At 40.5% G+C, this 13946-nt stretch overlaps 1 protein-coding gene across 1 annotated transcript in view; it reads right to left on the reverse strand.

The window, feature by feature from the left end:
• Nucleotides 1–377: 377 nt before the first annotated feature.
• atp8b1 (ATPase phospholipid transporting 8B1) overlaps nucleotides 378–13946 on the reverse strand; it is a 33847-nt gene continuing 20278 nt past the window's right edge. The window contains exons 13-30 of the mRNA XM_054612797.1: nucleotides 12798–12882; nucleotides 11848–11971; nucleotides 10632–10675; nucleotides 9885–10041; nucleotides 8739–8927; nucleotides 8389–8501; nucleotides 8068–8232; nucleotides 7425–7536; nucleotides 6966–7041; nucleotides 5822–5954; nucleotides 5554–5682; nucleotides 5295–5451; nucleotides 4959–5182; nucleotides 3761–3844; nucleotides 3223–3468; nucleotides 2828–2966; nucleotides 2232–2362; nucleotides 378–2114 (exon numbers count right to left, since the gene is read on the reverse strand). Of these exons, the coding sequence (XP_054468772.1) occupies nucleotides 1881–2114; nucleotides 2232–2362; nucleotides 2828–2966; nucleotides 3223–3468; nucleotides 3761–3844; nucleotides 4959–5182; nucleotides 5295–5451; nucleotides 5554–5682; nucleotides 5822–5954; nucleotides 6966–7041; nucleotides 7425–7536; nucleotides 8068–8232; nucleotides 8389–8501; nucleotides 8739–8927; nucleotides 9885–10041; nucleotides 10632–10675; nucleotides 11848–11971; nucleotides 12798–12882 (2542 nt within the window). The 3' untranslated portion in view covers nucleotides 378–1880. The remainder of the gene's footprint in view (nucleotides 2115–2231; nucleotides 2363–2827; nucleotides 2967–3222; nucleotides 3469–3760; nucleotides 3845–4958; nucleotides 5183–5294; nucleotides 5452–5553; nucleotides 5683–5821; nucleotides 5955–6965; nucleotides 7042–7424; nucleotides 7537–8067; nucleotides 8233–8388; nucleotides 8502–8738; nucleotides 8928–9884; nucleotides 10042–10631; nucleotides 10676–11847; nucleotides 11972–12797; nucleotides 12883–13946) is intronic.

Here is a 13946-nt window from a genome sequence, read left to right on the forward strand (position 1 = left end):
TTGTCCAAAAGAAAAATAGTCTCTGTTAATGGATTTATTATCATATAATAATTATCTTATTCAAATTATTTAATTACCTCCATTGTATCGATTCTTGTCAAATCATGTTTAGATAGATAACTATCTAAACATGATTTACATAAAGATTTGGATTGGACATTTTCGTAAAACACTTCTTTTGGTCATTGAAAAATTCTAAACGCACTTAAATTACTGAAAGATGTAGCCTACCACTGGGTTACTGTACTGAAACTAAGGTACATCTCAATATTATCTTAATCATATTAAAGTGAAAACACCACAATCATACATATAATTAAAAAGGCATGACTCATCACACAATAAAATAAACACTTCAGATTGCCAAATATGCCCTTGGCTTTTATTAACAACCACATGATAAAATACCATCATATGACAGAGACCAAACTGTTGCTGGTACAGTCCTCATCTACTGCTTCCATTCATTCAGTAATAAAAAGACATCGTCTGCATACAGTAACACTAGCATGAAGGGGGTTTTGGCTTACTGCTGTTTCAAGAACATCCTAACTGATTATCAGGACTGGAAAAAGACAAACATCACGTTTGGGTTTGTTGTAAACAACCAGTGACGCACACAGAATTCCTCATTGTTTTACGTGTGATATAACTTCCAAGAAGTAAAAAAACAGAAACAACAGAACAAACTCCTCAGATATAACCAAATGAAGATAATCCTAGACCTCTTTGTTGCGTTTGTATTCCCCTTTAGAAGTAAGGAGCACTTGAATTTACATTATGTAAACACTTGTTGATGGAAGACACTGGAGCTCCTTGCAGCTTCCATAAAGAGTGTGTTTAAGGCACCTCAGGGTAAATTAAAAGAACAAAAAGGTGAGGAAAAGAACAAAAAATAGGATTAAGGTTTGAAAGAGGCATTTCAAGGCAGAAACAAAAGGTCAGGGTCCTTTAAATTAAAGACTACACCGTACATCTCTAAGGACACTTGGGACATGTGATGCAGCATAGGAGAGAAGATAACTATTTACAAGTTGTTTTTAAATTAAGACACTTTAGAACATCCAACCCCCTTGCATAGCAACATCCCACCATTATTTAGAATAAAACATTAAAAGAACATTCCTTGATATGTTTAGCTTTAGCCCATTATTTTAATGTGAAAGAAAATCTTTGGATTTGCATCTCAACGGACGGAAGTAAAACTAAACAGATGGCTGATTTCATGCAGATAACGAACAAATCGACTGGCATAAATAGATATTTTTTTTTAAATTTGAATAAAACACTAACATATCAAGTGCTCCGCAGACATCGGGCTAAAACTATGAATGGCAAAAATAAGTATCGTATTAAATAATGTTACGGCTCCACATCCAGCCGCAGTAGCAGTGAGCAGGGAAAAACTGACTAAAAATAAGGCTTTTATTTAAAAAAAATCCTGAGTTAATTAACATTGTCAGTCGGTGCATGACCTAAAACCCCGGTAACGGCAGTCGTCTCTTCGGTGAGCTTTTTTCTTTTTTCCCCATTTCAATTCTAACAAAGAGTCTGTGCATAGAGGAGGAACTGGAGGCAGTGGAGTCATCTGCTGTAACAATGACACATTCAGTAGCGCTTCATTTAACTTCCTTCAAAGGCCGCTCATATCCGTCCTAAAGGTGAGCATGGGCGCTTCTCTTTTGTCTCCATCTAAGGGACGTAAATAATCAGCAGGAAGAGGTTGATCTAAACTCCAACCAGGCTGTTGTTTATGTGCCATTTCTAATGTTGGCCACTTAAGCAGCAAAAAATTAAGATGAACCAAGCGCTCCTCGAACTTTCCCAAATATTAACAACCCTTTCTGGATACAGTTCTGCTCCATTTCCGCTCATCTGCGTTAGATGTTCTCGGCCTCTCTCTGGGGAACCTCCCTGATGCTGTCCTGGGGTCCGCTGCGGCTCGCCGGGCGCCGGCGGATGCTCCGCCCTGACGAGATGAGGTCTGCGTAGCCGCGGGAGTGAGAGAAAGCGTAGGCGGAGCGGCGGGAACGCTGACCCCGCTGGAAGGCTGGCGGTTTTTTCCTCTCCTCCTCTTCCATCTCCATCTCGTACCTCTTCCTGTTCCTCTGGATCTGGGGGGGGGTGATGGGAAATGAGCAGGGAACATTAGAGAAACACTGCTGTGTTGGGAGAAGACATTTTGTGACTATTGTATTTTAAAGACAGGCCCAGCAGCATGTTGGTCGTACCTTATCTCCTACAGAGGGCCAGATGCTTTTACTGAGGAACTGGATGCAGATGACAGGCAGCAGGCTGATGCCCACAGTCAGGATGATGGTTAACCACAGGTAGGGCTGACGCAGAGCGTTTGACGCCGCACCTGCAAACACAAAATATACGCGCCATGAGAAGCGTGAAGGCAGCGGGCGAGATGTGGCACTTTACAGTCTGCTGGAGCGTTTCACTAATAAAACTCTCCAGTTTGAGTCATCAGCACAAAGACTGAGTAGACAAAAAGAAAAGCTTAAAATAAGTCAAGACCCAGTATGTTGATATAAGGAAAATGCCAGACCAGACTATTATGTTATTGTGTAGTTTACATATTTGGACATGCAAGAAATAGATCGGATGCTTGCTTTATTGTTTTAAAAACAAGTTTACAATAAAAAAAGGATGAGAATGTGTGGAGCAACGTAACCAGTGTTGTGTGCTCCACTAAGGGTGCAATTCCAATTGTGTACATATTTGAATGAAAATGTGTTTCATTGTTGAATGTGTAAAAATGTCAGTTTCTCCTCTCACATAGCTAACTGCGTCACACTGTGGTGGCTAGTTGGTGACTGACCGGTGAAGGTGAATGCTGACGGGAAGATGACGTGGATCCCAGCACTGTGGATGTCAAACATGATGCCAAAGTAGATGGCTATGCTGCCCAGGACCGCGAAGCAGTTAACGAAGGTCCAGTAGGAGGTCTCCAGAGAGATCTGACAAACAAGAGGGGAAGGAGATGACGCAGGTCTGCAGGTAATTCACATATAATAAATTATTCCACAATGACAGCATTTTTGTATTCATTTCTGATTCAGTACTTCAAAAAATCTTTAACAACACATTAATATTTCTTTAGTATCTGTAATCTTACTGAATCTGAGCATAAATTGTAGCTGATCCAAATGTAAATATTAGCATATAAGCATGTTCTCATCTGGGCCACCAGAGCTCAAACTAAACGCAGCTAACCTGCAGGTTGACGGTGAAGACGAGCGACGAGGCGGTGACGACGGCCAGGGACTGGTAGTCGGAGGGGGCCTCCCCGTCCTGCCCCATGGTCTGCAGGAAGGCTCCGTAGGGGATGAAGAAGATGATGAGCGAGACGAAGATGCCGTGGAACAAGCTGATGAAGAAGTTCTTGTAGTTGAAAAACGTCCCCTGCTGGCCCGGCAGATAGAGTTTGGGGAATTTCATGCTCAGTTTGTCGTTAACGTCCTGCAGCAGGGGGAGAAGAAGGAGGAAGGTTAACAAAGTTTGCTTTTTCCATAACTAATCCCAACACATTGACCTGCATCTTATCTTACATTCACTTTCACACCGACCTGTAAAAGTTCAGCTCTACTAATTAGTTTTCCTTGAATTTACGGAGTTAAAAAAAACAAAACTGCAATGTTGATATTTTGAAGATATTTGCTAAAACAAATTATGTGCAAAAACAATAATGTACCTGCTGCCAATGACCTTTTCTGTACCGTACTTTGTGTCCACAACAAAAGCAGTTCATTACCTGGTCAAGAAGTCCAACTAGCAGAACAGGTAAGTTGCTGTAAGCAAGATTGTAGAGAGTGATGAACCAGTCTTCATAGGTGACCTGCAGACAGGGGAACAATAGTCAGTGTATTTGTTGGTCCTTTGTTGGACACCTTATTGATCACCTCTGCACGTTACGTACACTTCTGATAGAAAGCAAGCTGTGATTGGATTGGGACCAGCCATAAACTGTATACAAGAAGTAGCTAAGTCACCATGACGTCACCGATTGGTTTGTGGCCTGCAAATTTGGAGCCTCAATTCTGCATTTTGGCCTTCGCCATCTTGTTGTTTTTTTTTTTAAACCAGGAGGCACACAAGAAAGCCCTTAAGCGCTGCTTTATGGTCTATTTGACTCTAAATGGACCATAATTTACTAAATGGACATCATGCTAAAAATAAATCTAGTGAGAGGACATGTCAATTTCTCATAGACTTCTATACAATCAGAAGTTTTTTTTTTAAACCAGAGGAGTAGCCCCCTGATGGTCATTGGAAAGAATGCAGGTTCAAACCACTTCCACATTGGCTTTACTTTTTTGAGGTCTGTCTCACAGCCAAGTCACACAAGACTTTACTCTATTATCACCTCACTTGACACAGAAACCTTCTCACAAGATAGGAATATTGTGCATTTTGTTTAAACCATGGTGAAAAAAAGTATTTTCTAAAAGATTATTGTCAGTAAATGTTTCATGAGGGGGATCACTCATTTGTTCCCATTGTTTTTACCTTTGTACATTTTTGATATATGTATTGATCATTTGTTTTACTTTGTGTTTATTTATTTTTAAAAGCCTAGAGGAAGGTCATGTCTTTATTTTTAGGATATTAGCATTATTTTCTGACTTTATGTGTAGCAGTATAACAGAATAATCTTAAAATAATTATTTATAGTATGATATATTTGGCCAAATTTAGGAAGGTGCTGTGTATATGTATGGTGCACAAGCATGAATTCAATGACATCTCCTCTCGCTCCACCTAGAGGCTGAAATTTCAAGTTACACGGAAGAAATATAATATAATGGTTATTCATTTGAATTATAATTTGAATGTTTTACCACACCTGGATTATGTAGTTAATATAAATATTTAAATATTAGACTAAATTAGATCACATGCCTCATGAATCATGGGTCAAAAACACCTGATCGAGACCAAATGCTGCTGACCTGTGCGGAGTATCCGTTGAAGAAGGAGTACCAGAAGTGGACCAGTGTGAAGGCAAAGTTCTTGAAGAAGAAGTAACGCAGGAACTTGCACATTCGGATGTAGGACCAGCGCCCGTGCACAAGCAGGAGGCGCTGCAGGTAGCGGAACTGAGCGAAGGCGTAGTCGCTGGACATGACGGCCTGCATCCCCTCCTGACCGCTTATGCCCACCCCGATGTCTGCAGCTGGGGGGAGGGGATTGAGAGAGAGGGTTAGAGATTAGATTAAGGTCACTGGAATGTTTTGCACGCAGAGAAGACGGTTTGACTTTCAACTCAAGTTGGTTCATGTCCTTACTCTTGATCATGTTGACGTCGTTGGCTCCATCTCCGATGGACAGTGTCACAGCCTTCTTGTACTTCTTCACCAAACTCACCACGTTTCCCTTCTGCTTCGGTGTGACGCGGCAGCAGATGACTGCCTCGCACTCACAGGCCATGTCCACAAAGTCAATCTGCGTAGACAGTCCACCATGTTTGTTATCAAGACAACCAGTCATGTGAGGGCATGAACAAATGCAATCATATATTACTATTAAACATTTATGTAGCTGCACCTGTCTCATCTCCTTCTCCCAGTCGTCCATTGGCTGTCCGTCCTGAGGGTTGCTGGGAGGCGTTCGCTTTCCCAGACGACGCAGGCGCAGACGGCGGCGTTTCTTCTTCTTTTCGTATAGAATCTCGTTCTGAAAAAAATGAAAACACAATAGATCACCAAATTAAACCATGTGAGCTGGTGTGGAAATTATCCCCCCCCCGATAGCTGCATATCTTAATTCTGAAGTTCTCATCATTTGATGATTTTAATCTTGACATGGAACTCACCAGCCATCCTCCGGTGATGATGAGAGCGTTTTTGCCTGGCGCAGGGAAGAAAGGCTCCGTGGGTTTCTTTTTGCCTCGACGGAGAGTTCTAGGCTCGTTTCTCCGGTTGGCCTGACGGATCCCCAGCTTCTCACTGGAGAAACAGGAACAGCAGACAAACCCTTAAACGACTCAATGGGAAAGACTTTGATCCATGAGGTTGAGGTGATCTAAATTAAGTTAAATTTGTATAGCCGGTTATCACAAATTTGACTCAGAAGGCTTTACAATGTGTGCAGCATCAGAAAAGGAAAAACTTCCAAAACAAAACTTAGCAGGAAAAAAAAAAAGAATGGACAGAACTACAATAGATATGTGTACAGAATGAACAACATAATAAAATTAAGCCAATCCATACGACATAAATGATACATATAATGAAAGTAGTAATAGCAGTAGTGCATTAAATAAATTGCGGATTAATAATAATAATAATAATAATAATAATAATAATAGAAAGATGAAGACTACTTTTACTTATTTAATTGCTTTAACTTGTAAATTTCCCCGCTGCGGGACTAATATAGGATTATGTTATCCTATCTTATCTTACTACTCATTAGAACAGCAGCTGATATATTCAAATAATAATAATAATGAAAGCAGTAATATAAATGTGACTAATGATATTATAACAGTAAGTATATGAGTCAGGAAGACAGAGGCAATTTGACCAATGATAAATATGAACATGTTTTATGAATAAAAACATACAGAGTTGTTCGACCAAGAACAGGAACCAGCAAACCTGTCTTCTAGTGTTCTATGTCTAGTGTTATGTTTATGGTTCTAGTTTTCCATGGTGATAAAACCATTCAAATGTTTACATAGCCGGTCCGGCTGCACGTTCATGGGACTCCCCCATGTGTGGCATCTCACTGCTCCAATCCATTGTTGGCCGTTATGTTTCTGGAACAGAAGCGTAGTGCCCACCTTCCGGACTGATCTAAACTTTTCTAAGAATGTTCTTTCTTTTTTTTCAATCCAATTATTGCCTACATTGATGAATAAAAAAAGGAATTTAAATAATTCCTCTCAGTTAATCTTAAGGCTTTATTTTGTCTTTATGTAACTATTTAAGCAGAGGCATTTTAAATGAACTCACTTGATGTCTTCTCCGTAGTGGATCTGCATGTCCTCTGTCAAAAGGGAACAAGAATATCCGATGTTCTCTGCCGTTTCTGTGGAGAAAGATAAGACACACATTAAAAGTAAGGGAAGAAAACATTATACAAGATTTTTGTATTTTCAATTAAAGCAGATACCGCAGAATGTTCTGATCAGATGATCAAAAGTATTGATCTGTGACTTTTAAACAGCATTTCCAGTGCTCACTTCCTACGCACCAAATCAAGGAGGAAACAGTTTAATAGCTACGTTATTGAATTTTAGAGGGTTGGTGTCTATCCAGTTTTATCTTAAAGAGAAGCAGGTTCTTTATAAATACAAAAATGTAATCCAGTTTTTTTTTGTTTTTTGTTTTTTTTTTCCCCATTGAGACAGTGGTCCTTATTGCCTCATAAGCATGAGTTCAGGTCATCTAACAGTGCGACTATTATGGTACCTTTCTTATCTCCAGTCAGGACCCAGATCTTGATGTCAGCCTTGGCGAGGGCGGCGATGGTCTCCGGTACGCCGTCCTGCAATTTGTCTTCGATGGCTGTCGCCCCAATCATCTGGACAAAGAGGGACACGGCCGGTTAGTCTTTACAGATTTTCATCGGAAAATAGAAAAATAAAGAGCTAAAGGAGCACTGTGTAGGATTAAGTGGAGTCTGTCGGTGAGGTTGCAAATTGCAACAAACTGAATACCACCTCTGTTAACCCTCACTTTTCCAAGTGTGTATTACATCATGTAAAAAACTCGAAAGGCTCTCTCTAGAGCCAGTGTTTGGTTTGTTCCTTCTGAGCTGCTGTAGAAACATGGCAGTGCAACATGGTGGACTCTGTGAAGAAGACTAATTCCCTTTTGTAGTTAAGGGGTCATTCTAAGCTAACGAAAATGCAACCATTCTTAGTTTCAGGTGATTCTACACTTCTAAACATGATTATATTATATTCCATTTCTGCAGAATGCTACACATTCGACCTTTAAACATGGAGAGAAAAACAACAAAGAGCTGCCGATTCTGCTCAAGATCATTCAAGGTCCCTTTAGTATCAACAGAAAAAAAAAAAAAAAGGTTTTGTTGTTGTTTTCCACTCACCATCAGGTTGTTCTCGATCTGCTCGTACACGTGGTCGAGGGCGGCGTCTCTGTCGGACGTGGACACCCTGGCCTCCTTGTGTTTCCGGGACCAGGCCTCATACTCTTCAGTGCTGATGTCTTTGTAGCACAAGCACAGCGTCCGCAAGGTCGCGTTGGCAAAGACCTGAAGCACAGAGATGCATACAGTGTTTCCTTCAAATAGAAATGGCGTCATACACGTATGTCATGGTTTCTCTACATGTGTCTACTGTGCAAAGACCGGCTATATACAGCAATAACATACAACAGTGCCAATGAGAGGAAAGCTCTGCAAACTCACGTCCAGATCAGTCTGAGTGGTCTCTTTGTGTCCTGAGTTTGGGGAAAGTCGCTCGTAGATGACCGTGTCGGCTCCTTTACAGTAGAGACGGATGCGACCATCGGGAAACTTCACTGAGAGAGAGAGAGAGAGAGAGAGAGAGAGAGAGAGAGAAGAAACAGAGTTTTTAGCCTTGGCTAAACTTTCAACAGCTGGCATATCACTACTTATTATTTATGTTATTAGAACTACTATACGAAAACACAATCTGAAATGTATGTGTATTTGTGTGTGCAACAGTGTGTGTGTGTGTGTGTGTGTGTGTGTGTGTGTGTGTGTGTGTGTGTGTGTGTGTGTGTATACACTCGTACAGATGATGGACATGCGCTTGCGGTCGGAGTTGAAGTCGAGAAGCGCCAGCATCTCGTAGGTCCTCTCCTGCTCCATCTCCCTGATGGTGATAGTGTCCTGCGTGCGAGACAGGAACACGTAGCCGAAGTTCCTGGCGGCCGTCACCAGGGCGCCCTCGTCGGGAGACGCCGCCTGGTACACCAGCTCGCCTGAGGGGAAGATGTGAACCCATACATGAGGAGGTCCTGTCTAATGCAACGCCTGGAGGTTCCTCTTGTTTAGTCGTGCACCTGTCTGTTTCCATTTTCATGTGATTCAATGACAGTATTTAAAATACTGCTTAATGCAGCTGTAAAAGGATAGTTTGGATGTTTGAAGTGGGGTTGTAAGAGGTACTTATCCATAGTCAGTTTAATACCGACAGGAGATGGCAGTTGGCATGGTCCCAGTTTGGAGAAACAGACAGGAGTACCAGCACAGGCGTAAAACCTATTATTGCTACGTAGAAAAAGAAGTGTATTCTATATTTAGAATATTTTCACAGCTTTATCTTACCGTCAGGCCGCCTTTTTCCAATGGGAACTGAAGCCGTTATATCCATCTATGCCGTTTTTAAAGCAACCAGAAACAGAAACGATAATTTTACCTCACAGGTCTACCGTTGCCTCGATCGGTTTGTTTGTTATTGTGAGAGTCTGGTGAATCAGAACTTACCCTTTAAAAACACCAAAGTACATGAAGTTACATTTAACACAAACTAACTTCCCAATCAAGGCAGTTGTAGTCCAGCAACTCTTGTGTTCTGTGAGGTGACTGTTTTGATAATGGAGTCTTGTGGCTTTGAAAAGAGCATAGATAATTGCTTCAGTTACGCATCGGAAAGGCTGAGTGAAGGCAAGGTAAAGTGGTGGAAATATAAATAAGGCGTACACATGTCTGAAATATGTCCACAGCAGAAAATTGCTTTGCTCCTTTCTCCAAACTCCATCTACTTTAGGTTAAATACTAACTATGGAGTAGCACCTCATACAACCACACTTCACAACATCCTTCAGGGTGCATTAGGGTTGATTGACAAATGCTGCCGCCTAGCAGTCAGCCATGCTGGTTGCGGTTAACCCATTAGCTCCACTCCCTTTGCCCCAAACTAAGGATTTTAGGATTACCATCTTTGTGCTCCACCATGACGGTGTGGCAGAGAGAGAGCAGCTTGAAGAACTCATTAGCATCTTTATCCTTCCCGGATCGGACGCGGGCGACCAGGGCATGATCCATGAACTCAAACTTTCTGTCAGCCTGACGGTTCCAGCTCCAGTCCACTGGCTAAAGGGGGAAAAAAGTAGAAATAGTCAGTAATTATCCTGGTGAATTAAGCAGTTAACTGATCAAAATCAATATCACTTTTGCTGTGAATAATATCACTTTTTTCTCTTGTGGCTTAGCAGTCAAAAATCATTTACATGAGAAGAAGTACTTTTATATTTTTGAGCATCATTTTAATATACATTATAAAATATATTTTATAATAATATACATTTTGTTATTTACTAATAATAAATAGAAAATAAGTACTAGAGATATTGTATATGTCCCACATGGATGACAAAAAGGCAATTCAGGGGTTGTATAAACGAGACTGATGTGAAATACAAATTGTAATTCATCTGTTTCAGTATTGTACTGTTACATATTATCATTTTCAATCAATATCTGAAAAATCTATTTACAATCTAAAGTATGGGTCACTTTCCATATGTTTACAATCAAATATAATTTGTCTATGTAATATTTTCTCCTACAAATTAAGCATTTAATAAACCTTAAAAGCATTTCGTCACTTTTTGCAAGTGCATCATGTTATTTTGGAACTAAACTCCTCTTCTAAAGCAACAATATTGATATTTAAAAATTACCCTTCCTCGGTCCAGCACCACTCCCTCAGCTGTAGTTGGGTCACCTGTGGAGAGGATAGAAAAAACTTAGAATCACACAGCAAGTGATTGCAGTAAAAACACATGAAAGAACACATACACATGGACAATAAACAAGTACCACATGAAGAATATTGTCCTGTTTTTTTGTTTTTTTTCTCTGTTCATTTTTGTCTCCTGCTGATTTCCATGCAGTTTGTACATGCTTTTTTCCCCCCACTCTGTCGCCAACCTAGGGAGCTTTCAGAAGCTAATATGGATGCCATTTTAATCTAACTCTGGTGAGGTTCGTTTGGGCAGCTGTGAAACAGTACTCTGGTGCCGAGTGGGACAGGACTGACTGGCACTTTTGTAGAAGTCCAATGTTTGCTTGACGTCTGGGTCGGAGAGAAAGTACAGAAGACGCTAAATCAAGTCTACAGAAATAGTGACTATTATAAAGTCATTTTAGATAAGGGGAAGGGATTTGTGAAAATGGTAGATTAGTACTGAGTCAACGTGCAAAAAAGATGTTGTCCTTGCTCATCCGTACACGCCTCTCAGCATTTGTATTTTGTCTGCTTTAATTTGTGCACTGTGACACAGAACCGGACTAAATAGAAAACAAACCAAAAGTAAAAATTTTACTCCGATTGGGACTTAACACACTATGGCTTGTGAAAAGGCCCCACATGAGCTCCCTGTTGGGTTTTCTTTCCTTTGTAAAGCATTTTAACTGTGTCTCAGACTGTAACACTTTGCCATCTTTGAATCTGCTATCTTTTGTCGATTTATTACTCAAAAATCTGTTTGCTCTATTCTTATCTAAATCCAACTTCTTCCTGCAACAGTGGACTGGTTTCCTACTAAGGGGATCATTAAAAGGCTTGATCTTCATCTTTCTGATAACACAATGTTGTCACTAAATTCAGGCAGAGAAAAAAAGAAATAGTCCTGCATATTAAGGTGCACTGTAGATTGCTTTATTATGAATCAAACAGTAGTTATTCTAATAAAAAGGCAACAGGTGTCGCACTCTCCTTTTGGTATTCTCCTTACCTCCACCTCTTAATGGATTTCTTTCCATTTCTAACCTGAGAGGTTGAATTCCCTGAGTGAGTGAGGCACATGTTCTGACAGGGTGAAAGTCTCAGTTCTCACTACAATGTCAAACATTAAGATGCATCTTGTGTTTGAGTGAAATAAAGCGGATCGGTACCGTAGCTGCGTCCAGCGATGGTGCACTTCTTGAACTGCATGACGTTCTGTGTGAGAGTTCCCGTCTTGTCGGAGAAGATGTACTCGATCTGACCAAGCTGCTCGTTCAGGGTGGTAGTTCGAGCCTGCAAGGTTGGGGGGGGGGATTTGATCAGGGGTTGGAACATAAACAAACTTAATTCGCTGTTGGAGACAGTGAGAAGCAGTTAAAAGCTCTGGAAAAAGATAGTGAGATTAGTTTAAAAAAAAAAAAAAAAAAAAAAGAGGTTCTTTTTTTGTAAAAAGAAATGCAAATTGGGCACGTTTTCAACCGTCCATCCATCCATCTTCCGTAACCGCTTATCCAGTTAAGGGTCGCGGGGGTGCTGGAGCCAATCCCAGCTGTCAATGGGCGTTTTCAACCGGTTTAGCCCAAATAAATTTGGCCATGCAAATTGTAAGTGGTCAGAGGTTTGCCCTATAGGTTAGGCTTAGCGCATGGCTGTAACCTGCCAGTGAACAGAGTAGAAGAAGTAGAGGTTGCAAACATGAAACAAACAAGTCTACCTACTACTAGAGATTTGCCCTACAGCGGAAGCAGATGCTCAGTCGTTTGAACTAAATGCAAGAGCGTTTCCATAATCCATTTATTGGACAAAGGCAAAAACCACCTGAAGCAAGTGTAAAAAAAACTTTAGAGCAATCAAGGAAGTTTCATCAAATTTCGCAGCGTCAATTCAGCTTTTTTAATGCAATACTTCAAAATGCGCATACAAATATGTGAATTGAATAACAGTTATTGACAGGTGCCCTGGATCAAAGGTCTAAGGACTGAAACACTGTCCATAGGAATTCATTGGTTGTTTCTCTTTCTTGAAAAGAAATTAATAAAAAAATCCTCTGTGCACAGGATGTTATATTTAGAATAAAGTCAGGAAGGTAAAAATACTTGTAAAAGCTAAAGTAATGTACCTTAGCCGGTGTGTCTTTCTCTGAGAAATACATCTGCAGGTCCCAGTTGATGAACTTGCTCTGGCCCAGACGAATCACCTCCACACTGAAAACAAAGCACACAAACAGGAGATGGAGTTAAATTTGGAAAATTATTTCTTGGAGGTGGAGCTGCTCTCTGACAACGGTGTGTCAGAACTCCACAGGTTCTCTTGCTGAAGCCAAGTGGTTAAGTGATGAAGTAGAGGAGGAGGATACAAAGAAGCCAACTTGCCAACTTTGTTAGCTTGGATAACTAGTTAGCAAGTCTGCTGACGATTGTAGGGACCATGCAGTGCAGTTGGTCGTGTTGGTTTACTGAAGACATCAAATGTGACGGTGGCATCAAACCTAACCAGGAACCAGCTAAGGCTGCTCTGTGTTTGTTAGTTAAAGTTAAAAAAGAGCATGTGTTTAAATACAGTGTTTTAATTGAGCTGCACTATGAAAAATCCTTGCAGATGTTTTCCAGAGGAAAGCAAAGTTAAATTCTCAGAGCCATGTTGATGACATCTGTCCCTTAACATTTCACAGCTCTCAAAGAACACTAGATCTTTTAGTCTAATGTATTTTAAATATGGGCTAAATCCATTCTTTTTTACATTTAAAAAAAAAAAAAAGGGAAAAAAGGGAAAAACCAACTATATTAACATTTTCTATACGTTACTTCCATGGCCTAGGGAAGTTCAATCAATATTTGTGAACACAAGCTACTCTCTCTCAGAGCCATAAACCAGAGAAGTAAGTCTTAAACTTGTGATGGCGCTAAGCCCTGCCCCCTACTGCTACTCCATAAAGATATCTGAGCTACATTACCTAAGAGCCCACACTGTCACTAACCACTCCCTGGAGTTATATTATCCAATTTTTGGAAACCGGAAAAGCAACTTCAGAGAGAAGCAGAGAGAAGTGTGTTTAAAGGATAATTCCAGGATGTCAAACTGAGTGAGCAGCAAAAACAAGTTAAAAAAGACATTAAAGTGAGCCACCTCATCACCTGGCAATCGAGACAGAAGACAACGTAATTAAGGAATACTGTTCTTGAATAGCTGGGTAGGTCTTAATCACTGTTAGTATACCTTCACTAACTGGCATAGCTTTGGAGTGCTTATGATAGTTAATGATGGGCTC

Source organism: Anoplopoma fimbria, chromosome 14 (assembly GCF_027596085.1).
Source record: "Anoplopoma fimbria isolate UVic2021 breed Golden Eagle Sablefish chromosome 14, Afim_UVic_2022, whole genome shotgun sequence".
Taxonomy (NCBI): domain Eukaryota; kingdom Metazoa; phylum Chordata; class Actinopteri; order Perciformes; family Anoplopomatidae; genus Anoplopoma; species Anoplopoma fimbria.